Source organism: Equus asinus, chromosome 29 (genome assembly GCF_041296235.1).
Source record: "Equus asinus isolate D_3611 breed Donkey chromosome 29, EquAss-T2T_v2, whole genome shotgun sequence".
In the NCBI taxonomy this organism is placed as follows: Eukaryota; Metazoa; Chordata; class Mammalia; order Perissodactyla; family Equidae; genus Equus; species Equus asinus.
Window position 1 is genome coordinate 19293189 of NC_091818.1, and position 27259 is coordinate 19320447.

General features: G+C 37.6%; 1 protein-coding gene across 10 annotated transcripts in view; it reads left to right on the forward strand.

Annotated features, from left to right (window-relative positions):
* ZNF438 (zinc finger protein 438) overlaps positions 1 to 27259 on the forward strand; it is a 185583-nt gene that overhangs the window by 74752 nt on the left and 83572 nt on the right. For 9 of the 10 annotated variants that reach the window (XM_070501323.1, XM_014851776.3, XM_044762003.2 and 6 more), the window contains one exon: positions 9068 to 9145. The exons of the other annotated variant lie outside the window; for it this stretch is intronic. In XM_070501323.1, coding sequence (XP_070357424.1) covers positions 9068 to 9145 — 78 coding nt within the window. The remainder of the gene's footprint in view (positions 1 to 9067; positions 9146 to 27259) is intronic. 10 annotated transcript variants of the gene reach the window in all.

A 27259-nucleotide genomic window follows, 5' to 3' on the forward strand; every position in this document is an offset into this window, starting at 1 on the left:
GATAAGTTAAAGGTGCATATTTTAAACACCAGTGCAACCACTAAAACTACAAAAGAAATAGGTATGTCTAATAAGTCAATAGGGGAGGTACAATGAGATACTGAAAACTATTCAATTGCAAATAATGCAAGAAAAAATGGGAAAAGGAAAGAACAGATTGGGACAAATAGAAAATAACAAATTCAACTGTATAAATTATGACAGGTAGAGATCATCAAGCTAGATAAAAAAGCAAGACCTACTAACTAGATACTGTCTATAACAAATCCTCTTCAAATATGAACACATAGTTTAAAAGCTAAAGAACCGAAAAATACATACAATGCAAACACTAACCATTAAGAAAACTGAAGTGAGTGTATTAATATCCAGCAAAATAGCCTTCAGAACAGGGAATATTACTAGCGATGTTGAGAGAGACTTTGTAATGATAAAAGAATCAATTCATCAAAAAGACATAACAATCCAAAATGTCTGTGAGTCCAGTAACAGAGCTTCAGAATACTTGAAGTAAAATCTGACAGAGCAGAAATGAGAAATAGACAAAACTACTGTTGCAGTTAGTTTCAAATACTTTTCTCTCAGCAGTTGATATATAAGTAGGCAGAATAGTAATAAAAAAATAGAGAGGCTGGCCCCATGGCCAAGTGGTTAAGTTTGTGCTCTCTGCTTCCACAGCTCAGGGTTTTACCACTTTGGATCCTGGGCACAGACATGGCACTGCTCATCAGGCCACACTGAGGTGGCGTCCCACATAGCACAACCAGGGGCACTCATAACTAGAATATACAACTATATACTAGTGGGCTTTGGGGAGAAGAAGAAGGGAGAAAAAAAAGATTGGCAACAGTTGTTAGCTCAGTTGCCAATCTTTAAAAACAAACAAACAAAAAATAGAAATCTGGGATGACACTGTTAACCAGTTGGACTTAAAAGATTAAAATCATACAGAGTATGTTCTCTCACTATAACTAAATTGAATTAGAAATACGTAACAGAAGAATATCTGCAACTTCTCCCCCAAATATTTGGAAATTAACACACTTTTAAATAAAACATGGTTCAAAGAGAAGTCAAAAGGAATATTAAAAATTATCTTTGAACTGAATGAAAGTGAAAACACATCATACCAATATTTATGTAGCTAAAGCAGTGCTTAGAGGAAAATGTATAGCTTTAAAATACTATCATTAGAAAAGAGGAAAGATCTAAAATTATCACCTTAAGAAGCTTGGAAAATAAAAGCAAAATAAACCCAAAGCAAGTAAAAGGTAGAATATAAGAAGTAGAAACCAATAAAATAGAAAATTATAAAACCAGATAAATAATAGAAAAACTTGGTGAGAACAAACGCTGTTTTATTTTTTTAACATATCAAGTTAATTGGCTTTATTTAATGGAAGTTCAGTGCTTTCAGTGTATTCCACAATATAAGAAGTTAAAGTTGTCAGTGTCTTAAGTTCTTGGCACAGAAACTGGTGTCATGTCATATCCACCATATTTTTTTTAGTTCAACAAGTCTTTATTACCTTTAAAACAATAATTACTAGTAAATGAACATCTAGGTATGTGCCAGATAACAAAATAGCTAATGTTTATTGACGGCTTACTGTATGCGAAGCATGATTCAAAGTATTTTGTATTTTTTAACTCAATAAAGCAGTGCAATGAAGTGTTTTCTTATCCCCATTTTACAGGTAAGGAAAATTGAGGCAAAGACACTAAGTAACTTATTTAAGGTTACAATGGTGGAGTAGGGGTTCAAACCAAGCAGTCTTGCTAGAGAGACACTCTAGGATAGTGATCAAGAGACAATTCAAACATACTATTTCTTTTTTTCCTAGTAAAGAGAGGATTGAAATCTAGACAGATAAGAGCCCACTCTTATCCATGTCCTAAGGACCTTGTTTGCCTTATTCAGCATCTATCTCCAGGTCCTAGAATAGAGACTGACATGTGGGTGCTAAAAATAACTTTTGAATGAATCAATAAATACCATCTTGCAGAATTGTTTTAAGGAGGAAGGAAGTAATATTTCTTGAGTATCTGCCATGTTTCAGGCCCTTTTATGTATCTTTCTTTTTTCCTTACAGTGTAGCTAAAACAACTTGCTTTAAAATCTGGAGGAATTTAATGTCTAATTCCCAACTTTTAAATATGCAATACAATATTATTAACTCTTATTAACCATATCTACCATATTTTATTGGTCAGAGAAGCCACAGAGGTCACCCAAATTCAAGGAGGGGGAGGGACATATATGCCTACTTCTCAATGGGAGAAGTTTCAGAATATTTCTGTCACTCTTAAGGACAGTCATATTTTTGACACCTCAGAGAGCCATGAAAGCAAACAGGACTAACTGAATAGAAATTCCAGAAATAGAAGAGCCCATATGAGCTGAGATTGCTAGCAATCATCTTTCCTGATTGTGTTTTCCCAGAATGAATACTGGCCAAGGATCAAGCTTGCTATGGAAGTGAGACTCTACTAGGGAAAGAGAAACAAGTTGGAGTTTTGATGAGGTTGTTTGCTGAGCCTTGAGGCAGTAATGGGAAGCTAGGAAGTTGAGCTGGAAATATATGATGAAGTCTACAATCTTGCAGTGTTTAGAAGACAGTCTCCATGGGATGGGGGTAGAGTGCAGCTGCAGTAAACATACAACTGATCTCACCTTTGAAATATTTTGTACCAGATGCAAACTAATTAGGTTGAAGTGATCAGCTCCTCACCCTAGCTGTCTAATAGAGGGAAGGATGGGCCCTCACTGGGAGAAAATAACATCAACTACAGTTTTATAGTGGTTACCATCACAATATTAAAAATGCACTAAAAAATTATATGACATGTGAAAAGTCAGAAAGAAAACATGTCCAAAGAAGAGACAACAGAAGCAGATCCACCAATGATATAGATTCAGGAGTTACCAAACAAGGATTATATAATTGTTATAAATATATTAAAAGAAGCAAAGGAAGAGGTTAACAAAATGGATGAAAAGATGAGGAATGTCAACAGAAAGTTTGAGTCTATAGAAAAATAATCAAGTGAATATTCTACAGCTGAAAATATAATATCTGAAATTAAGATTTGAATTGAATAGCACCTACTTGGGACTGCAAAAAATAACTAGAAGCTGTGAACTCAAGGACAGTTCAATGGAAAAATGTGCAAGCTAAAGCACAGGAGAAAAAAAGGAATGGAAAGAACAAAGCAGCATAGGAGACATATGGGATTGAGTCATTTCCTATAACATGTATGTAATTGGAGTCCCTGGAGGGGAGAATAAGCAAGAGCAATATTTGAAAAGATGATCAAAGATTTCCCAAACTGTTGAAAGATAGCAATACACAGATTCAAGAAGCATAAAAATCTTAGTGACCCCCCCAAAGAAGATTAATGTAAAGAAAACCACATAGGTACAACATAGTGAAACTTGTGAAAACCAGATATAAAGAGAAAATCTTAAAACCAAACAACCGAAAGAAACCACACTGCCTTCAAAGGAGCAACAATAAGATTGATGGCTGACTGTTCTACATAAATTATTAAAATTAGAACACAGTGGAATAACAGCTTTAAATTTTAAATGCAGAAAAGAAAAATACTGCCAACTTGAAACTCTATACTCAATAAAAATTTTTTTTAAATGAAGGCAAAATAAAAATGTTTTTAAACCAAAGATTGGAGACTTTGTCACAGGTAGATCCATATTACAATAATACTAAAGGAAGTTACTCAGTCTGAAGAAAAATGATCCCAAATGGAACCATAAAACCTCAGGATATATTGAAGAGCATAGGAAAGCATAAATCTGTGAGTAAATATAAAAGATTTCTCAGTATTTAAAGCAGCCATGACATTGTCTTGTGGGGCTTAAAACATATATAGACATAAAATATATGGAAACAATAGAAAAAGGGTGGGTAGGTGTAAATGGCCTCAAACTGATATTTTTGTCTTGTTCAGGAAGTGGTAAAAGTCAACTGCAATAAGTCAAAGAAGTATTTATAATCTTTAGAATAATTGCTAAAAAATTACAAAAATGTTTAAACAAAAAGCTAACAAACAGGAGATAAAATGGAATAATAAAAAATGAATTAATCAAAAGGAGAAGAAGAAAAGAAGAAAAAACAGATGGAATGAATAGAAAACCAATAACAGTAATATTGGTAAATAATATTGGTAATTGATATCTTAAATATCAGTAATTGATTACATGTAAATGGACTTAGTCCTCCAGTTAAAAGCCAAAAACTTTTTTGGACTAGATTAGAAAAAAGACCTAACTATATATAGTTTGCACAAAACATACATTCGTAAAAGGATATGGGGAGAAAAAAAAAGGTATGCTGTGCAAACACTATAATCTGATATATTCATATCAGATAAAGTAGGCTTTAATGCAAGAAGTATTATGAGTGATAAAGGGAGCATTTTATAATGATAAAAGTGTTAATTCAATAAGAAGACGAAATAATTCTAAATTTATATGTTCCTAACAATATAACTTCAAAATATATAAAGGTAAAATTGACACAAAGGAGAAGTAGACAAATCAACATCACAGTTGGAGAATTTAACAATCTTCTTTCAACCACTAATGTAGCAAGCAGATTTTTGAAAACCTGTAAGGTTATAGAATATTTAACTAATACTTTTAACCAACTTGACCTATTGCTATTTATAGAACATTATTCCCAACGACTGCAGAATGCACATCTTTTCAAGTGTACGTGGAACTTATGTGAGAATAGAATATGTGCCAAGCCAAAAACCAAGTCTCAACAGATTTCAAAGGATTGAAATCATACACTATATATTCCACAGTGGAATTAAATTAGAAATAAATAACAGAAAGATTAAAAAATCCTCAATTTGCTTGGAAAATAAGCAACACACTTCTAAATAACCCATGGGTCAAAGAAATGCTCACAACAAAAATGACAAAATATTTTGAATTGAATCAGTGTCAAAACTTACGACACAATTAAAGTAGTGTTTAGAGAGAACTGTATAGCTTTAAATGCGTATGCTTAGCAAGCTTGAAAATCAGTGATCTAATCTTTCATCTCAAAAAGCTACAAAAAGAAGTGCAAATTAAATTCAAATAAACTGGAAGTAAACTGATGATAAACGAAGATGACATAAAATAGAGAAAATAACAAAGTCAAAAGTTGTTTCTTTGATACGATTAGTAAAGTTGATAAATCCCTAATAAGAAAAAAAGAGAAAGCTCAAATTAGCGATATAAGAATGAAAAGGAAACATTACTGTAGATCCAGGAAATATCTAAAGGATAAGAAAATATTATGAACAACTTTATGTCAATACGTTTGACAGCTTATATGAAATGGACAAATTCCTTGAAAAATACAGCTTACCATAGTGACACAAAAAGAAGTAACAATTTTGAGTAGTGCTTAATCTTTTAAAAGCGTTGAATCCATAATTAGAAATCTCCTCACCTCTAATAGTAGTCTTCAACTGAATTGGGTCTCAGTATTAGGTCTTTGAATGTTTCTAGGAAATTTAAAACTTCACTGAGGCTGACAAGTTCTACACTCAATCCACTTTCCATATAGTTTCCCTCAGATTGATTTCCATTTATTCACATCTGTTGTTGGAGTTTGAGAGGACCAATTAGTTAAACCACGTTTTTCTTCTTATGACATCTGAACTGTTTGAGAAGTAGATATAACTCAGAATAAAAATGTCAACTTTATTTATGGGGAAATTGGGTCTGGTCTTCCTACCAATTCAAATTGGATTGACTTAACTGGCTCTGTTGAGTTTACTGTATGGAAGAGAGGAGAATGTATGTGCATTTGGGGGAACAAGTTAAGAGAGAGTGAGAGAGTGGTGACATATGTGGCTGGCCTTTTGCCCTATCTTACTAAACAGATAAGGCAGAGAGAAAGAGAAGGAATGCTGTTTTGTTAATTACCAACCCAGGTGAAGCCCTGCTTTTATTGTGCTCTCTTACCTACCCAGTTCAGGTGGAACCCACAGTTTCACTGCTGACCTACCTCCACTTCCTCATATCATCTGGACCTCCTGCTCTATTTTGAAACAGTTTTTATAACTTTGGTATTTTCCCAGAACTCTTCTTCATTCTCCTCCCTAGAAATGTAAACCTGGTTTTCGTAGACAGTGCCACTTTTCTCACAGCCATCTCAAGAAAAAGTATTGAATTTTGTTAACTCTAGATTTTAAAGGAAGGTTGCTGTGTTCTTTTGCTCTTCACTGTCAATCAGTGATCCATGTGTCACCTTTATTCATCAGTTCCTTCTCTTCCAAATCTTAGTCTGTCATCTCCCCTTTCCAATTCTTGTTATTGGTTGACTTCCAGGACCCCATGCCGGCTTCCTCAGTCATGTCGGTATCAGACTTGAGACTGTCCTCTCCATGCCACACTATGTGCTTATGATCTTTTTCTCTTTATTCATGTTTTTGAGTTTCTGATACTCAGAAGTCATTATTTTTTAACTTGCTCAGTTCTATTAGCCAGAATCATTGCATGATCTCAAATACTGAAAGCCGCCTCTCTTTTCCTTTCTCCTCTTCTCCAGCAATGTTTTTTCTTTTCTTTAGGTATTCATTCAAATACTGTCTTCTCTCTCTTTCCTTCCCTCCCTCCTTCTCCCTCTCTATTTGAATAGATGGTCTTGCCATTGGACCTTAACTCCCTCAACTTGACCCCCTTACACACAATTTTTATTTATATTCGTCACTCAACCTTTCCTTCATTTCTAAATGTAGAGAAAGAACTGTTTCTCTCTTTAACATGGCTTAACATGTTAACGTGGCATAACAGAGTTCTTGTCCCCATCTTCTCTTGAATTTGCTCCATTATTTATCACTCTTATGTCTTCCTTTTACTAGCATTAAAAATGAAACAATAGAAATAACAAAAAATCTTGTTAAAGATTCAGCTTCACTTTTATACAATGCCAGGCTTCTTAAAAGAGTAACATTTACTAGTTACTTCCACTTCTTCTCCTTGTTCTTTAATCTCTCAGTTGCTGGGAGTTTTTGTTCTCTGTCATTGCCTTCCTGAAATTTCTTTCTAGGGTCACCAGTAACTGTTAAGTTCTCCTTAGTCCTCCCTCTGTCCTGAAAAGGCAGAACAGGGTATTCCCTGCTGTTGCTCTTCTTCCTTGACTCCATTGATGGACATCAATATTTTGTAGAAAGCCACCTTCTCAAATAAATAATGTTAGGAGATAAGCAAACTGTTCTGTTGGCTTGCTGCAGCAAGAGAGGGCACACAGATGACTCTGACATGGTGCCTCTGTGGAAGAAATGAGTTTAGGGTTTTTGTTGGGTATAGGCAGGGCTCTGAAGTTCTAGGGTAAGATATCAGAAGTGAGGTGACTCTTTGGATTGGTTGACTTACTGAAGTAACGGTTGATGCAAACAACACATGATTGTGGTTGAAGAGCAAGGTCTGCTGAGGCCCGAGACATTCTGCCACTGTAACTATAACTGAATGATGGTAATTGTTCTATTTCTCAGTCTCATGTAACTGATGGGGTGGTTATTCTGGTTCTCATTTTCAAGCACATCTTCATTGAAGTTTCAACTTTTTATTTCCATTGCATTTGCCCTGGTTTCTTCCTATCTTGACTATTTCAGTAACGAAACAGGTCTCATTGCCTTCTGAGTCTTCTCACAGTAATGCATACTGCAAAACCAGAGTCATTTTTCCAAGATACAGATTTGAAAGGTTTTCTGCTGAAAACCCTTGATGGCTCCTTTTATATGTAAAATAAAACCCTATATATTGAATGTAGTATTCAACCCCTTTTACAGTATGACCTGAACTCCAGATCGCAGTCCTTCTCTGTCTGTTGGTCTGTCAGTCTCCTGGTCCCTCTTCCTCCTCTCCTCCTTGCTTCCCTCCCTGCCTCCCCGGCTTCCTACTTCACCTCTTCACTTCCTTCTCCGCAAACTATACTCTTATTATGGAAGTGTATTGACTAGTTCTGAGCTCGCACTGTACATTGTGGCCTCTATGCCTAAAAGAAAGTCATTTTTGTTTCTTCCTGGAATGTTGTTTATTTCTAAACCTTACCTTTATCTGATTGTTAAAATTGTATCTCCTTTACAACTCTATTTAAATTTCGCCTCTACAGAGTATGTTACTTCGCTAGGATTGCATAACAAAACACCACAGACTAGGGGGCTTAAACAACATAAATTTATTTGCTCACAGTTTTGGAAGCCAGAAGTCCAAGAACAAGTGTCAGCAGGTTTGATTTCTTCTGAGACTTCTCTCCTTGGCTTGCAGATGCGCGCTTTCTTGTTGTGTTCTCACTTTCCACTGTGTCTTTCCATGGCGTGCACACATCTCTGGTGTCTCTCTGTGTGTCCTAATCTCTTCATATTAGGACACCAGGCATATTAAGTTAAGGTCCACCCTAGCGGCCTCATTTTAACTTAATAACCTCTTTCAGGGCCTTATCTCCAAATACAGTCACGTTCTGAGGTACTGGGATTAGGGCTTCAACACATGAATTTTGGGGGAGACTTAATTCTGTCCATAACACAGAGCCTTCCCATATTTTCCCTGTAGTAATTAACCCTTTGCAAAATCCCGTAGCACCTTGTACCACTTACCATATCAGCACTGATATGGAGTTATTCATGTTTGTCTGTCTCTCCTGGGGTTTGTGGGTTCCTTGACTACAGGAACTCTCTCTTATTCAACTTCATCTCTCCCTGTTCTCCATGATGTAGTAGTGAATAGGGCTTGATTATTGGCTAAATTTTAATTCAGTGTAAGTCAGGCTTAAACATCTCATACTATGTTCTCCAGAATTTTAGGAGATTGACGTCTAAATATATGAAGGGGATGTATTATATCTCCTACTTTGGAAATCTTTGAGCATGGCTTGAAATTTTCATCTTAGGTTCTTTAATTATACATAGTAGAAGTAATGTCAATTTTATAGGACTTCGTATAACTCTTTTATGGTCTTTTAATGTATAATCATGTAATCGGCTTCTATAAGCTACCTATCAATTCTTTCAACTTGACTACTTCTGTTACATTTGTTTTCAGATAAAGATGAATGCCACGTCTCATCCAGTACTGAAAATCTGAAGTTTAGAAGACATTTACTAAGTCAGATCACTTCAAGTAAGTCTGCGCGTATCCATCTTAGCATCAGCTCAAGATCGATTTAAAATGTAAAGAATTAAGTGCACTGCCTTTGATGCTTTGTCAGCTCTCAGATTTCTCAGGATATCTTATGGTCACCTTGTGTATTGAATCACTGCTCTTGGAAAATAGTGGAACGATGATTTGTTATGAAATTTTCATCTGCTTGTCAAAAATATAATGTTTAAATGTGATATTTTTAAAGTGAGACTAATACCTCAAAATCATCCTTTATTTTCTATCAAGTCCCGACTATGTGCTACGCTTAATGTTTTTAAAATAGTTTTTCCATTGTAGCTAATGTTCTTTTTTTTCAGTTTTTTAAGTCTTTGTATGACTATTCTAAATGATTTATATGTTCTCAGTCGTTAAAGGGAGATACTCAGTAATTAACTAGCACTTGAACCCTAAATGTTTAACTGTTTAGGGCCGGCCCAGTGGCGCAGAGGTTAAGTGCACACGTTCTGCTTCTCGGTGGCCCGGGCTTTGCCAGTTCGGATCCCGGGTGTGGACATGGCACCGCTTGGCAAAAGCTGTGCTGTGGTAGACATCCCATATATAAAGTAGAGGAAGATGGGCATGGATGTTAGCTCAGGGCCAGTCTTCCTCAGCAAAAAGAGGAGGATTGGCAGCAGTTAGCTCAGGGCTAATCTTCCTCAAAAAAAAAAAAAGAGAAATGTTTATTTATTTAAAAACCTAGTTTTGAACGTCATCTCAACCAACTTCAACTATTATTCTTCCATCCTGTATTCTGCTGCCAGATAGATCTGCATGTAGAACCACTTCAAGAATTTTAAAGCTCTTTAATGGCTCTCCATTCACTGTTGGATGGAATCTATGCTCCTTTGCCTAGCATTCAAAGCCCTCTCCCAAGCTCCTAAAAGTATCCCCTACTTTAGCCAACTGGACTCTTTCCTATTCTCTGAACTCTCAGTGTTCTTCACATCTCTGTGTCTTGACTTGTACTGTTTTTCTTGATGTTTTTCTATGATGTCCCCTGCTCCCCACTTGCTGTTTCCTCTGCCTGTTGAAACCTTGTGCAAGCCCTCAAGGCTCAGCCCAGGTGCAGACTCCTCTGTGAACCTCCCTAGAAGCTCCAGCGAGAAGCACTAGCTCTCCCTCTCTCTCCTGGCTTCAACTAATATTTTATTTTTATTACTATTATAGCACATTTTACCATGCAGCTTTGTTACTTGTGTGTATGTCTGTCTTATCTCCCATCCTAGGTTGTAAGGACTATAAAATCAAAGATCTTGGCTGACTTATTTTTGTCTCGCACAGCATTCAGCATAGGCTTTAATAATGCTCAGTAAATATTGGTTTAATAAATTAAGAATGTGCCTGGATCTTTCTCTCATCATCTCCTCTGTCTTTCATCCTTATAGCCACATACAGTCCATATGCATGGCAACTACTCATTCCTGTTATGCACTCCTGGCAGACCTCCATGATGCCATCTTATCCTAGGAAAGTGCTGACCATAGTGTAATTAATAAGATACAGTCAGTTCCCTAAGAAATAAACTGTATTCCAACAGTTCATGTCTAATTCTGTTGTTTGGAATGCAGAAAGCATTTTTCCACAAAAGCAATGTTGTAAATAGTGGTTAGGTTCTCCGCCAGCCCTCCCAAGACCGTTTAACTCATAAGTCCCATTGCTGCTGTAACTACAGGCGGCCACCATGGATACCACTGTTTTGTAGAGAAATTCTAGCTGTGGATATGGAAGCATATCTCCCATGCCCTAGAAGCAGAACAGTAACTTTCTGGGCAGCATGAGCCATAGGAGGGCCTGAGCTGGGGCTCTGGCAGTGGCTAATATAGTGGACACTCTCACACCAGTAGCTTTTTAGTGTTCAGTATTTGCATAAGAGGCATTTACTTTTAGGTTACTTATACTCATGTGTTCTAAATTATGGCAAGGGGACACGTGCTCTTCTAATGATTTTTTGTGTGTGTGAGGAAGATTCACCCTGAGCTAACATCCATTGCCAGTCCTCTTTTTTTTTTTTTGCCTGAAGAAAATTAGCTCTGAGCTAACATCTGTGCCAGTTTTCCTCAACTTTGTACTTGGGATGCCTCCACATCATGGCTGAGGAGTGGAGAATAGGTCCACACCCAGGGTCTCAGCCCGTGAACCCTGGGGCACCGGAGGGAGCCTGTGGGACTTTAACCACTTGGCCTCGGAGCCGGCCCCCAAGGTGGGTCATTTTTAAGTCAGGTATTGACAGGTTAGGAACTGTTTTACTATTACAACTTTGTTATTCTGTCAACTTATGAGAATTGAATATGTAAACATGGAAAATACTTCTATACATAGGAAAAACACTTCTATAGGTATCAATCCTATATTTGACATCACCTCAGTTTTTCTGACTAAGTGACTCTCATTTCTACATGGGCATAGTAATGCTTCCCATGCAAAACATGTCAGTGTATGCATAAACAACCCTGGAGGTTGACAGTTTATGTTGTCTGGCTATAAGAAAAACAGTTGATAAATTTTAGGGAATTTAATTTGTTCAGTCATCGTAAGCTTTGAGCACATTAGTGAATGTCTGCTTCATGCTTAGTACTGTCGTAAATGCCAAGGGCTAAGGAATGAGAACCAAAGATATTATGAAACGTTTGCTTTCCCTCCAGGAGCCTGAAATATAGAGAGGGAAGTATGAAAGTAACACAGTGCAAACACTACGTTATTAATTGCCATAATATACTTCGTGAAGGTAACAAATGCTCTTAGGATTATCAGAATGGCAATATCATTGTGATTCACCCTGGTGGTACAGATAGTGGTGGGATTTCATATGGTCTTAGAGGAATGGTGAAGATTTACATAAAGAGCCAGGAGAGGAAATGATATGCCAGGTTGGATTAACAGCATGAACAGAGGACTAGAAACACACAAACAAAGGCAAAAGCGTTACTGGCTGGAACAGAAAGTTTAGTTCATGTTGGGTGAAATAATAGGTAGGAAAATTACACCAGTGGTTGAACCCTGGCAGTGAACAAGAGTCATCCATAGATATTTTTAAAAATAAAAGTCCCTGGATCTTACCCCAGAACTAATAAATAGAATTTCTGGAGCATGAGACATAAGCCTGTTTATCTTTTAAAGCTCCGCTAGTGGTTGAGAACCACTGAATTAGAAGGGTGGGCCAGATTTCGGAGAGCCGTGAATGCCTTGCTGGGGACTTGGGCCTCTGTCCCTCAAGCAGTGGGAAGCTCTCACAGGTTTCTGAGATGGGTGACATGATCAAATTGGTGTTTGCCAAGATAAATAATTCATCAACTGCATGTGAATAGAAGAGAAATAAGAAACAGCTTGAATTAGAGCAGAGGTGGTGGGGAAAAAAGAGAAGAGTCACATTTTTAAGTTTACTTAGATGTGTGGGAGTTGATGATGTCAGCCTTGACCTCGACATGATTTGTTTTATAAACTGATTATACAACTTCACCCTCATTAATTTGATCTCTTTTCTCTTACAACCTGGCAACTTAAACAGTAATTTCAGCCAGTTTGCATTTAATGGAAGGAGACCATTGTCTACTCATGTACACATCTAACTCATAATAATAAGTGAAGTTATATGTATGAGGAATATGACCTTTAACATAATCATTATAAAGCATTTAATAACCACCCACATATGCAATAACAGCCTCAGTTCTGCAGGGTTGTGCCAAGAGCTGGAGTCACATATATACCATAGTTCTTGGCACACAATTCTTGAGCATTAAGTTGAAATTTGAAGACATATTCTAAATCATGCTGTTCATTTAAATATTTTTAGCATCAAATTTGATAATTGCTTAATTTTTCTGGTAGCGGTCCTATGCATGCCTCCTGACAACAGCATCTGTGCTTCCTCTGAGCTTATGCTTCTCTCTTACCCACATCCGCAGTGAGTGCAGCCCCTGACCTCCCGTTCAGGCCGATCCCTTGCTAGTGTTGGTCCATGAGCTCCCCCACCCCACCCTCACCCAAGTGAGCCAGCAGAGTGGATGTAAAGGAGTCAGAAGTTAAGTTCTCTTGTGACACTGACAAGCTGGATGATCCTGGTGACTCTCACTCCTGGCCGATGTGGGACATGACAGCTGCTAAGGTACCCACACTCAGGAGTCTCAGCCTCACTATAGTTTGGAAACATTTCATACCTTTTTGGTGTATTTTGAGTATTTTATGTTTGGAAACAATGAGCCTTGTTTATTAGATGGCAGAGAATAAGCTCAAGGCAGGAAGTTTTGATGTGACCTGTCCCTTTAAAAAAAGACTCAACGTCATGGATTTTTCGAAAGAACTACTTTCAGGGCAGCCTGGTGACATAGTGTTTAAGTTGGTGTGCTCCACTTTGGTGGCCCAGGGTTTGCAAGTTAAGATCCCTGGTCTGGACCTACACACTGCTCATCAAGCCATGCTGTGTCAGTGTCCCACATGCAAACTGGAGGAAGATTGGCACAGATGTTAGCTCAAGGCCAATCTTCCTCAAGCGTTAGCTTCCTCACAAACAAAAACAAAAACACTACTCTCTTGGCTACTCTATAATAGTACGTGCATGACAACAATTTCTGTTATGGTCTTCTTTGCCTGTGACAATGAATTTATTTTTGTGTTATCAATATCTACACATTCCTTGAGTTACTTTTCTTTGACTACTAAGTTCTTCACTAATCATCCAAATGTTTAACCAGAGAATGGATGATCTGCTAGATTTGAGGATCCTGTAGAGGGGAGGAGAAGAAGAGAACTAACATTTGTTGAGTGCTTACCCTGGGTCATGTTCTTTCTATGAATTTTGTCGTTCCAGCTCCGTTTTATAAATGAGGAAATTGGGATTTAGGGAGGTTTAAAAAATTTATCTGAGGTCAGAAGTCCAGTCAGCAAAAGAACTTAGGTTTTGATCCCAGGTCTGGCTGTCCAACTGTCTAAAACAGCCTGGTCTTATAAGTCTTAATTTGTTGGGAATGATCAGTGAACTCAGAATCAGGAGGTTTGAGTATAAGCTTTACCTCTGTCACTAACAACCTTGAATAAGTTATTTAACATTCTCAGCTTCAGTTTCCTCATCTGTCATACAGGGATAAAACCTGCTCTACTGACCATTTGGGATTATTTTGAGCATAATGAGCTAGGAAATTTCTGTATGATTTTATTGGTATAAAAACCAATGAAAGATTGAGAGATTTTTAATTCCATCACAAAACAAACAAAAAACCTCCCAAAGCATTAAATGAGATGATTTGGACAGATTTTGTGTTATTTCACTTCCTTAATGTTGCTCTATAAACATTCCACAAATAATGTTGATCAATTTTTCAAGTCTTAATTGCCATGGTGTGCCAAACTGCATCACAGAACTTAATATCTCAGTGTAGCAGAGAGAGTCCTGGCAACATATCAGGTACCTCCTTTCACTTACCAGAGCAATCATCAGTTTCTATACTGTGTCAAATAGGTCTGAACTCTAGTAGATACTGAAGAAATGTTCATAGCTCGTGAGTACTCAGAAGATTCTAATGCTGCTAAGTTGCAGTAGAGACTTACTGGACTAGAGTTGATGTCAACATTCTCAGAACAATTCTTTATATTTTTGAGGTTTTTGAATAAGCCTGAGTAATAAAGTCACATTTTGTAAAACTGCTTTTCAAAAATGTTTCCATGTTTCTGGACAAGTTTTATAGTTAGAGGATGGTGAACACTGAAAGTCACTTGTGAGCTATTGTAATTCACTATGCTTCTTTCACATATACATATAAGAGATAAACGATTTAGGGAACTCATTAAACAATAAGGATGGTGCTATGAATGAAGTGGCCCTGAGTCTGAGAAGTACCAACGTCATGTCTTAAGCTTATCCAAAACCTTTACCCAGTTAAAGCTCTACATCTCTTATACATTGGACTGATGAAGACAAATTCCTTAGGAAGCTCAGCTGACAAAATAAAGGAACAGTGTTAGACTTCAGATGTGGATCCAGAAGAATGTACCTGTTCAGCCTTGGATTCATAAATGTGTGGTACTCCCCTGCATCTGCCGCACTCAGTACATCCACAGAGGGTTCCCTCATCCTAAGATGCTAACTTCCACATGGCTCCTAGTGCCTGCGCTGTGCCTGCTTTTAGATCTGGCAGATGAGGTCTCTGGTTAGGGCTGGTCAAGTAATGTGAAAGGAAAAATAGACGTAGAAAGCAAAGCAAACACACAAAACAGAGATTGTGGCTAGTCCATGTCACACTTGGCTTGCACAAGTTTTAACTTGTTTTAACGTAATTGTTTTAAACATAAATTAGTTATTAATTAGTGTTATTTTAACTAGTTACTAATTTGATTTGTTGTTAGCTAATTTAACGTACAAATCCAGATTTCTGGATTCTCTTAAAACCTGTAAGATCTGGCAACTTTGGTCCTGCCTTTCCATGTGGCAGTAATGAGCTAGAGCGGAATAGAAATTACCTCTGTTAGATGGGTGGCTTTGCCTTTCAGGCACAGCCCCACCCCTGGCAGTTGATTTTCTTTAAATAGAATTAAGAGAGAAGTTAAATGTTACTTATACTGATCTCTCTGAAAATTGGAAATCACAGCTTGATAGTGTGAGTGAAAGACAGTGTGTTTGTTTCCTAGGGCTATTGTAACAAAGTACCACAAACCTGGGAACTTTCAATGACAGGGTTTATTCTCTCTCTCTTCTGTGGGCTAGGAGTCTGAAATCAAGGCGTTGGCAGGGCCCTGCTTCCTCAGAGGCCTCTAGGGGAGGATCCGAGGCTTCCTGTAGCCCCAGGTGTCCTTGGTTTGTGGCAGCATAGCTCCACTCTCTGACCCCATCTTTTCGTGACTGTCTTCCCTCTGTGTCCAGATTTTCCTCTTCTTATAAGGACAGCATATTACACTATGGCCCACCCTAATCCAGTATAATTTCATTTTAACCTGATTACATCTACAAAGACCCTATTTCCAAGTAAGGTCACATTCGCAGGTGACTTCACAGGTGAAGTTAGGCCTTCAGCATAACATTTTGAGGGACACAACTCAACTCACAACAGATGGTGTATTTCTTTGTGGAGTGCAGAGTAAAAGTTTAAGAGCAGGGATCCTTGAGACAGAATGCCTGGATTCTTATTTTCAGCTTATTTGCTGTGTGATCTTGAACAAGCTGTTTCCCCCTCTCAGTGCCTCCACACCCTCATCTATAAAACGAGGATAATGGTACCCGCCACCTAGGGTTGAAGTAAGGATGAAATGAGGAAATATACATAAAGCACTTCAAACAGAGCCTGGCCCATACTAAATGCTCAGTAAAGTGAAGTATTATTATCATTATTGTTATTAGCTCTTGCTCATACACAATTTCTGTGCATACAGGACTATCAGTGCCAAAAAATTATCATTTAAGATACCCTTATGGCACAAACCATGGACAAACTAGGAATAGTAGCTAGAAATGGTGCATAAAAAACAAACCTTGAAACAATAAAAAGGACAGAGACTGGAATTTTAATAAGATTTAGTTTTTAATGCAAACAAAATAATTGTAATACATTAAAAATGTTTAGCCTCCTCTCTCTTTTAGATTACCTGCCTAGCCTCTAGATGCATGTGAGACTGATAAAGACCCACGTGAGAACTTCAGTCCCAGAAGCTGAGACATTGGCTGTTGGGTTGGCGAGCACAGTGGCCTGTAGATAATAGTGGGGAAGTCACTCCAGTGAGAGCGTCCAAGGAACACGTGACTTCTTAACATTCCTGCCTGTCTCCTTGGAAGCATGTTGTTGCCATCTACCTCCTTCCCATAAATCCTTGGGTTGAAATTATCCTGGTTTCTAGTTTCTGGGTCAGAGATTGAGGCTGACGAATTCTTTGAATTTAAGTCGTACTTTTCCTCCTAAGAGAGCAAATATTTTGAGATATGTTATTTCATTTCCCCACATAGCCTTTATGTAAGATAACTACACAATTGGAGTTTTATTAAAAACTGGGAACTCTGATAGAAAAGGTTTAAAGAAATGACAAGACTTTTTGAAGTATGTAGAAGAAAATTGTTCTGTAGGTTAGTGGCCATTGGTTTGTAGTACTGCAGAATGTATATGCCTCATTCTCAAAGGTACTGTTACCCTGAAAACATGAGAATATTTAAATAAAATCAAAGTATCTTACCTAAATGGTAGAAGGTACATACATGTATGCTATTTATGATTCGTGATTTTATTTTAATAAAAGAAGTTAGGCTATTTAATTTTTGGCAAAGAAGTGGTGTTTTATAGTTCAGGTATTTGCAATTTAGAACATTTTGATCAAATGATGAATTCATCAGGACTTCTTTGATTGCAAGTGAAAGAAAGCCAGCTCAAGCCAGCTTATGAAAATAAAAGGAACTTCATTGTTTACGTAATTATGGTTTCCAGAGGTGCATCTGGCTTCAGGCATGGTGCAGCCAGGAACTCAAATGATCTCATCTGGACTCTTTTTCAGCTCTGCTGGTTTCTTTATTCATCATCCTTCAGATAGGCATGTGATCGGTAACGTGACCACCAGCAGCTTGAGACTATCATCTTCCTAGTTTAGTAATTCCAACAGAAAGAGAACTTTTCAGGCCCAACATCCATCTTTCTGCCTCACAGAAGATGTGGATTGACTAACCCCACATGTGAGGAGTAATCACTGTGGCCCAGGGAATGGGATACTCTGGTGGACCAGCCTCAGGTGTATTTTCCTATGCTGCAGTAGAGGGGCATGGCCAGCGATCGAAAGCCCCACTGGGGCCTCATGGAGTGAGGGAGGCTTTCTCCAAAGGAATTAGAAGAAGGGAGATGGGGATGTGTGCTCCACAGACCAAAACTGTAGTGAGTTCAAACCGTTACAAATGAGAGGTGGAATAATTTAGAGACTGTAACTTCTGATTTTAAGATGGCAAATAAAGAACTTTCTGCCTTCTCCTATTAAAACATCCATCCAAAACAAAGGAAATAAGAAGCAAAACTTTCAACTCTTTGATAAAATGTAGGTGACATCAGTAACTCTAATCCATGAATATGAACGCAGAAAGTATGAGACTGACTTAGTAGAGGAACGCAAAAACCTAAGACCTTCTACAGAGGAGAGTACCAGGGACAGGAAGTTTTGCCGTGCAGAACCTTAGAAGGCTCTGTGATTAGAGATGTCCGGTTAGGCTGAAGGAGGAGGTAAGGCCTGGGGCTGGAAACAGATGTTCAGCTGCAAGTCTGTAAAAGGACCAGTTGGACACTCAGGTCTTTATCTCACCCCAGCCAGATAACTACTTTTCCCACACCCTAGAAGATGGAAGGTTTATTCTCTGGAGAGGTTGAAACTACAGAGAATCTAGGCTCAGGACACCAGAAGAGTGGAGAATGGAGTTAAATGAAAGTCTGCGCTTTTCTTAGAGCACCAGGATCAATCTTCTAAGTCCCAAATAGGATGTTGGAGGCTTCTCTCTAGAAACTGAATGGTCCCAGAGAAAGACCTGTAGTGGTTCCCCCACAGAGAAGTCAGCTTGCTGTCCACTTGCTCTTTGGTGAAGCTCACCTTCAACAAGCTCAACTCCGCAGACAGAGCTGCCATCTTGCTTTACTTATATTTACAGTTAAATAGGAATAGTCAGCCAAGGATCACCGGATATTCGGGAATGCCTCCAATATGAAAGCAGAGAGAAAGTAAAGAAACAAAGAACTCTAAGGAGACAAAAACTATAGAGACAGCAGTAGAAAGCTTAGGAAACAAACTGTAATTATTATCTTTGAAAATGTGAGAAGATTTTGCATAGAAAACAGCATCTTTTTTAAAAACAAGAATTAGGGGGCCGGCCCTGTGGCCAAGTGGTTAAGTTTGCACGCTCTGCTTTGGCGGCCCAGGGTTTTGCTGGTTTGAATCCTGGGCGCAGACATGGCACCGCTCATTAAGCCATGCTGAGACGGCATCCCACATGCCACAACTAGAAGGACGCACAACTGAAAATACACAACTGTTTACCGGGGGAGTTTGGGAGCAAAAGGAAAAAAAATAAAATCTTTAAAAAACAAGAATTAAAGGAAAGGAAAATTAGAGAACTAGAAATAACTCATAAAATTTAGAAATATGATTGCTGAATAAGTTCATTAGATGTGTTGAAAGATAAATATGAGGAAGAAATAGAGACATAATCCAGGCGGTCCAGTAACTCATTAATACAAGAGAAAATGGAAAAGAACTATCAAAGAAATAATATAAGACATTTCTCTAGAACAGAAGGAAGAGAGAAACCTTAAAGTTGCCAAAGAAGAAAAAAAAATGTCATATACAAACCAGAGACGTCTCAACATTAGAACTGATATGGAAACAACTAAATTTGTGAAGTGTTCTCTAAAGGCCTAATTTTTATCGTAAAAAAGCTTCCCTTTTTAATCGTAAAAAAATCTTCCTTTATCTGAGATTTATTGTCAAATATCTCTGAATAGTTTCCTTAGCACATTTGAAATATTTCACTTAAAAGTCTTCCCTTATTTAAACTTATTTAAATTTTTGTTTAATCTGAGGTACCTCTGCAAATTTGTGTTTCAGAGATTTGGGGTATTTTCATGGTGCTTATTCTGTCTGGTTCCTCATTTTTTTGATTCACTAATTCACTCAACAGATAATTAAAGTGATCTTTTCTCAAGTACTGTGGAGTTGATGTTTCTTGTTTTACCTGGTGGTCCAACATCTATCCATAGTTTTGTAGTCAGTGACAATCAATAAATGTGCTTCATTTAGAATCTCATGGATGAAACTAGGGTATGTGATAGCAGGACTTGTAAAATGTTTGCCATTTTTTATTTGTCTCAACTTCAGTGATTTGAAGTGAGAAAATCTTAAAATGTTTGGCTCTTACTTTTTACATGTATAAAGGTAAATAATTATGAGTAACAAAGTATCAATATAAGAATATTAGTTTTTGCTTTGTCTTTTATCAGTAAAGGAGACAGAGTCCTGAATACTATTTTCTTGTAAAAATTAGAGGGAACATCAAAATTTGAATTTCAGCAGACATATTTTGCACATTTTAATTATTTGAAAAATATTTTTAGGATTCAGTGAATATTATTATTGACTGTATAACTAATAAAATGTTATTATGGTATTTTTTTATATTAAAAGTCTTTTCCAAATTGCTTTTGGATTTTTAAAACATTCTATATTTTAGTCTGTAAATATTACATAAGAATTGAAATTTTTAGTTAGGAGTGGAATTCTCCTCTTTTTGGATTAGTTTCTAAAGCCTAATGAAATGCAAGGCAATTGTCTTTTCCCACTTAAAAAAAGTTATATTTTACTGCTTAATGTACTATAATGAAACCAAAATAATATAGAAAAATCAAGAAATGAAAGAGTGCCAGTTTTTCTTGCCAATATAACTTTTTAGAGTTGTGCTGAGTTGCTTTTGCTATAAAAACCAGACCATCTAGTCTGTTACAGATTCTCCAGGTATTGACATTTTGTAGAGGATTTTTGTAGTTCTTTTGGCTCAGTGAGGTCAAGAATTTTAAATTAGAATTATAGAGCTGGAAGGCATCCTCTCACTCAATTTACAAATGAAGGAACTGCGGTCTGAGAAATCATGATTTATCCAGGGTCACCCAGTTAATAGCAAAGGTTGGATGAGAATCGTGGCCTCCTGGCAGTCAGTTCAGTGATCTTTGCAAAGACTCTTTGGGCTTATTCTCACCACCGTCACATTACGTGCAGTGTCTATAATTTATTGCATTAGGCCCAATTAGAAAATTGCAAGTTTGTGTTTAATTTCCCAGTGCTGAGGGAACATTTAGAATTAGAAATATTGATAGTGACAACAAACATGGGATGGCAAGAAGCATTTTGAAGAATCGTTGCCTGGAGTAGAAGATGTCCCTTGATGGACTCTGATCCTGCTCTGTAGAAGGAACTCCATCGTTCATTATTCTCCAGGACCTGATTGTGCCTTCTGGAAGGGTTTTCCTTGCCCATTTTCCTCCACTGTGACATTTATGTGGACACTGGGGAATTCCCCCTCCTTGGAGGCTATATAACCTTTGTTTCCTACTTTCTGCCCATGCAATTTTGGCAACTTGAGCATTATATTAAGGTTCTGTTAAAGCTTATAGGCAAGACTTGTGGGGTTTTTGGCAGTGTTATTCCCTCAGAAACTTAGCTGGCTCCTGATGTATCTTCTTGTAGTTAATTCCATTTGCTAGTAATACAATGAGTGCATGTCCCAGTCTGGCAGGGACAGTCTTGGTTTGTATCTCTTGTACGTGTTAAGTAATAATGCCCTCTTTCACTTTCATAACTATCCCAGTTTGGACAGTAAATTATATGGTCACTCTAGCCAAAAACTACACAAAAAAATCCCAAACCTAATTTATTCCTTTGCTTCCTTACACCTATTCCTCACTCTCCACCTACTGAGCACTGTTGTATGGCCATTTGAAATAGGCTTCATGGGAAGCTAACATATTTCACCTGATCTGCAGCGAGGCTGACTTCCCTCTGTTTACCTGAGAAAACGTAACAGGCCATTTTTGCTCAAAGCCTTTTTCAGTCTTCTCTCTTACTGTGTAAAATCCTGAAGCAGTCAGCTTTTGTAACCTGGGAGCCCCCAAATTTCTGGATTCTGTATTGTTCGTTTCTACTCTCAGACCTGTCAGTTCTTGCCTGTGCACATTTCTTTTTTGTAAATTCTCCATAAATGCAGCAACTGATATTGTTATTCTAATATTCTGTTTTCCATCTCTTTTCCCCATAGCCATAGACTTGGTAGACACTCATTCTGCCTCTGAAGCTATCTCAGGCATTTTGAAAAATTGAGGTATAATTTACATACGGTAAAAACACAGTTCTTCAGCATTCAGTTCAGTGAGTTTTGACAATTGTATACACCTGTGTAAGCCACCACCCCAAATAAGATATAGAACATTTCTATTACTCCAGATAGTTGCCCTTTTCCAGTTAATTCCCTGCCTGCTCTCCTGAAGACAACCACTTTTTGGCTTCTATCACCAGGGATTCCTTTTGGCAAGCAATATTTTTATTAAGTGTTTTGTGACTGCATGGCATAACTGTCTTACCATCCTTTACTCAGTTTCTTCATTTCCTGCTGTCTAGCTGCAAAGAAGTTGCCATACATATTAGATTTTTTGTTTGGTATATACCCCACTTAAAGATACCATTTTCTATGTTAGTTAGGGAAAGCTAACTGCTGTAATAAATGGACTCCAAAAACACAATAGCTTAAACCTAATTAAACTGTATTTATTGCTAATGAAACAGTGCAGTGAAAGCATTCTTGATCAATAGGTGGCCTTATAAACTGGGCCTTTGAGTCCTCCAGCAGCTGGGGGGAGAGAGCATGAACACACCTTGCTTGCTTCTGAAAAGCCTCAACCTGAGAACTGACATTCAGTCACTTCCACTGACATTCCTTTGAGGAGAACTGTTACAAAGCCACATCTGGTACAAGGGGGAATGGTTTGGAAATGTAGAATATGGCTGGACAGCCACTCCTCAATGACAGGTCCACACTGTGACAGGAGAAAAGCACAGTTTGGATGATCTTAATTGTCTACAGGTTAACAAGGCTAATGTCACAGCTTTTATCTTGTTTTAATAACATAATGCCATATTGCTTTTCTGTTTTGTCTTCATATTGCTTCCTTTTCTGTGTTATATATTGTTTTATGCTTTTTGAATAAACACTAATATTTGAAACTAAAAAAAAGAATAGTATTGCTTTCTCTATGGTAGACATGTCAAAGCAGAAGCAACTTATTTTCCTAGATTATTCTGATGAACTTAAAATCATCTCTTGGCATCAATAGATACAATTTAACTCTTAAAAGGTAAAAATCCCTGATATCACTAATTCTATTCAGTATTGTACCAGAGATCCTAGCCAGCAGAGTAAGATGAGGGCAGAAAACCAAAAAGAAAAGATGTAGAAATGGAAAGGAAGAAAAACTCTCATTACTGGCAAATGACATAATTGTCTATATAGAAAATTTCCAGAACTCTACAGCTAAATTCTTAGGATTAACTTGTGAGTTGAGCAAGGTTTTCGAATATAAAATCAATATAGGAAAGCTAGAGAGTGATGTCAGCATCATGGCAGAGTGAGCTGTTCTCTTAGGCTCTTCCCCCCTAAGATACAATGAAAACGACATTCATTAATGAACAGAGGACACCCACACAGCACAATAGGATGTCTGAGAAATCCCCGCAGCTGTATGTCTGAAGGTGGGAGCACTGGATCCCTAGGGAAGCAGTTGAAGGAGGTAAGCGGATCTCCTCCCCCTCCCCAGTGGCAGCAATCTAGGGTGCAGGACCTCACACAGCAGCTGGTGCACAACTCTGAGAGGAGATAGAGAAAAAGGCAGCCCTCCATGGGAATGCTTTTGCTCTTGGAGTTGCTTCCCAGCCTATGGGAACACTCCACACTGAAGCGACTAAGTGACTGCAGGGTCACCCTCACCAAGCCAAGCAGCCCAGGCAGGCTTCCACTGAATGCAGAACGGGGGCACAGGTGGGAAAGAAAGCATCCCCTGCTCCCTGATCCTGCTGGGTGCACCAGCTTGGCCAGTTGGCAAGGGCAAGGAATCCCCACCAGAGTGCCTGCACCTGTGTGTGTGAAGCAGTGACAGCCAGACACAGAGAGCCCTATCGGCACAACTTCCAACAGACAGGCACAACTGTCAGGGGATGCAGCAGGCTCAGAAAACACAGTTCCTGCAAACCCCAGTGGTGACAGGTGAAATCTGTGACCAGATACTACAACTGTGCACTGGCAAAGATCCACCCCATCAAAAAGCATAGAGAAATACATTATACTCTGGACAAGAAGGAAAGTGATAAGTATCCAAAAACCAATCCTGAAGTCATGGAAATTTACAGTCTAAATGACAGAGAATTCATAATAGTTATCATAAACTCAACGAATTACAAGAAAACACAGAAAAACAGTTCTATGAACTCAGGAATAAAATTAATGAGCAAAGGGAATGCTTCACAAAAGAGATTGAAACTCTAAAAATAAACCAAACAGTCATGTTAGAGATGAAGAACACAATGAATGAGATAAAAAACATAGAATCCTTAAAAACAGAGCTGACATTATAGAGGACAGAAATATAGAATGCTTCAGGTGAAGGAGGAGAGAGAGCTAAGACTGAAAAGAAATGAAGAAATTCTTTGAGAAATATCCACCTCCATTAGGAAATGCAACATAAGGATTGTGGGTATTCCAGAGGGAGAAGAGAGGGAAGGGAGAAGAGAGCATGTTCAAAGAAATAATAGCTGAGAACTTCCCAAACTTGGGGAATGAACTGGAATTACATGTAAATGAAGCTAATAGAACTTGTAATTATATCAGTGTAAAAAGACCTTCTCCAAGGCATATATTAGTAAAAATGGCAGAAGTCAATGACAAAGAAAAAATATTAAGGGCAGCAAGCCAGAAGAGATTCATCTACAAAAGAACCCCTGTCAAGCTTTCAGCAGATTTCTCAGCAGAAAGCTTACAGGCTAGGAGAGTGTGGAATGATATACTCAAAATACTGAAAGACAAAAACTTTCAGCCAAGAGTACTCTATCCAACAAAACTATCCTTCAGATACGATGGAGAAATAAAAACTTTCCCAGGTAAACAAAAGCCGAGGGAGTTCATTGCAAAACGACTACCCACCTCAAGAAATGATCAAGAAGGCCTTCATACCTGAAAAAAGAAAAGACAGGGTTTACAGGGAATACCCACAATCCTTATGTTGCATTTCCTAATGGAGGTGGATATTTCTCAAAGAATTTCTTCATTTCTTTTCAGTCTTAGCTCTCTCTCCTCCTTCACCTGAAGCCTTGAGCAAGGAGAAAAACAGACAAAATCAGAAAATTGCAGCCTTCTATTCAGAACAGGTTAGCAAACACTTAATTATAACATTAAAGATAAAGGGAAGGAAAGCAACAACTGTAACTGTAATCACTTCATTTTAATCCCAAACTCACAACCACAAAATGGAATAATTTGTGACAACAATGTGGGGAAGGGGAAAGGGATGGAAACTACTAAGGAGAGAAGAGGCTATCAGAAAATAGACTGTCTCATCTATGAGATCTTTTATACTAAGCTTATGGTAAATACTAAATAAAAAATCAGAACAAGGACACAAAATGATAAATAAAGAGAACACTGAGAAAACCATCATAGAAAATGCACAAAACTGAGCTGGCAGTCATAAATACATGGGACAAGAAATAAAGGATATACAGAACAAGTGAAAAACAAAAGATAAAATGGCAGCATTAAGCCCTCATATCAGTAATCACTCTAAATGTAAATGTATTGAATTCTCCAATCAAAAGACAGAGAGGCTAGATGGATTGAAAAACAAGACCTAACAGTATGCTGCCTCCACAAAACACATTTCAGCTCGAAGGGCAAACTCAGGCTCAGAGTGAAGGGAGGGAAGATGACACTCCAAGCAGATGGCCAAAGAAAGAAAGCAGGTCTTGCCATACTTACATCAGACAAAGTAGATTTCAGGATAACAAAGACAATGAGAGACAGAGGGGCAGAATATAATGATAAAGGGACACTCCACCAAGAGGGCATAGCACTTATAAATATATATGTGCCTAACACAGCTGCACCAAAGTACTTAAAGCAACTATTAATAGACCTAAAGGGAGAAATTAACAGCAACACAATAATAGTAAATAGTTCTGGGAAAACTGGACAGCCACATGCAAAAGAATAAAAGTAGACCATTGTCTTTTGCTATACACAAAAAATAACTCAAAATGGATTAAAGACTTGAAAGTAAGACATGAAGCCATAAAACTCCTAGAAGAAAATATAGGCAGTACACTCTTTGACATCAGTCTTAGAAGTATCTTTTCAAATAACAAATCTACTCAGACAAAGGGAAAAAAAGAAAATATGAACAAATGGGACTACATCAGACTAAAGAACTTCTGCAAGGCAAAGGAAACCATGAACAAACCGAAAAGACAACCCACCAACTGGGAGAAAATATTTGCAAATCATATATCCAACAAGAGGTTAGTGGCCAAAATATATAAAGAACTCATACAACTCAACAACAAAAATGTAAACAACCCGATCAAAAAATGGGCAGAGGATCTGAACAGATATTTTTCCAAGGATATACAGGTGGCCAACAGGCACATGAAAAGATGTTCAACATCACTAATCATTAGGGAAATGCAAATCAAAACTACGATGAGATATCACCTTATGTCTGTTAGAATGGCTATAATTACCAAGACAAAAAATAACAAATGTTGGAAAGGATGTGGAAAAAAGGGAATGCTCTTATGCTACTGGTGAGAATGCATACTGGTGCAGCCACTATGGAAAACAGTATGGAAATTTCTCAAAAAATTAAAAATACTGTACAACCCAGCTATCCCATTATTGGGTATTTACCCAAAGAACTTGAAATCAACAATTCAAAGAGACTTATACACCCCTATGTTCATTGCAATATTATTCACAATAGCCAAGAAGTGGAAGCAACCCAAGAGCCTGTCAACTGATGAATGGATAAAGAAGATGTGGTATATATAGAATGGAATACTACTCGGCCATAAAAAAGACAAAATTGTCACATTTGAAACAACATGGATGGACCTTGAGGGTATAATGTGAAGCGAAATAAGCCAAACAGAGAAAGACAAACACCACATGTTTTCACTCATATCTGGAAGATAAACAAATACATGGACAAAGAGAACAGATTAGTGGTTACCAGAGAGGAAGGGGGTTGGGGTATAGACAAAAGGGGTAAGGGGGAACATATATATGGTGACTGACAAATAATAATGTACACCTAAAATTTTAGAATGTTATAAACTATTATGACCTCAATAAAAAATATACATATATATATAGGAAAACCAACTGCATTTCTATAGACCAGCAGCAACAAGAACACAAAACAGAATGTAATTTTAAAATACATTTTATGTTGAAATAATAACATCCTACATAGCCATGATATATTTTTTCAAAACTAAGAAATTAACATTGGTATATTAATGTTAACTAAACTCTGCCTTTATTTGGATTTTCCCAGTTTTTCT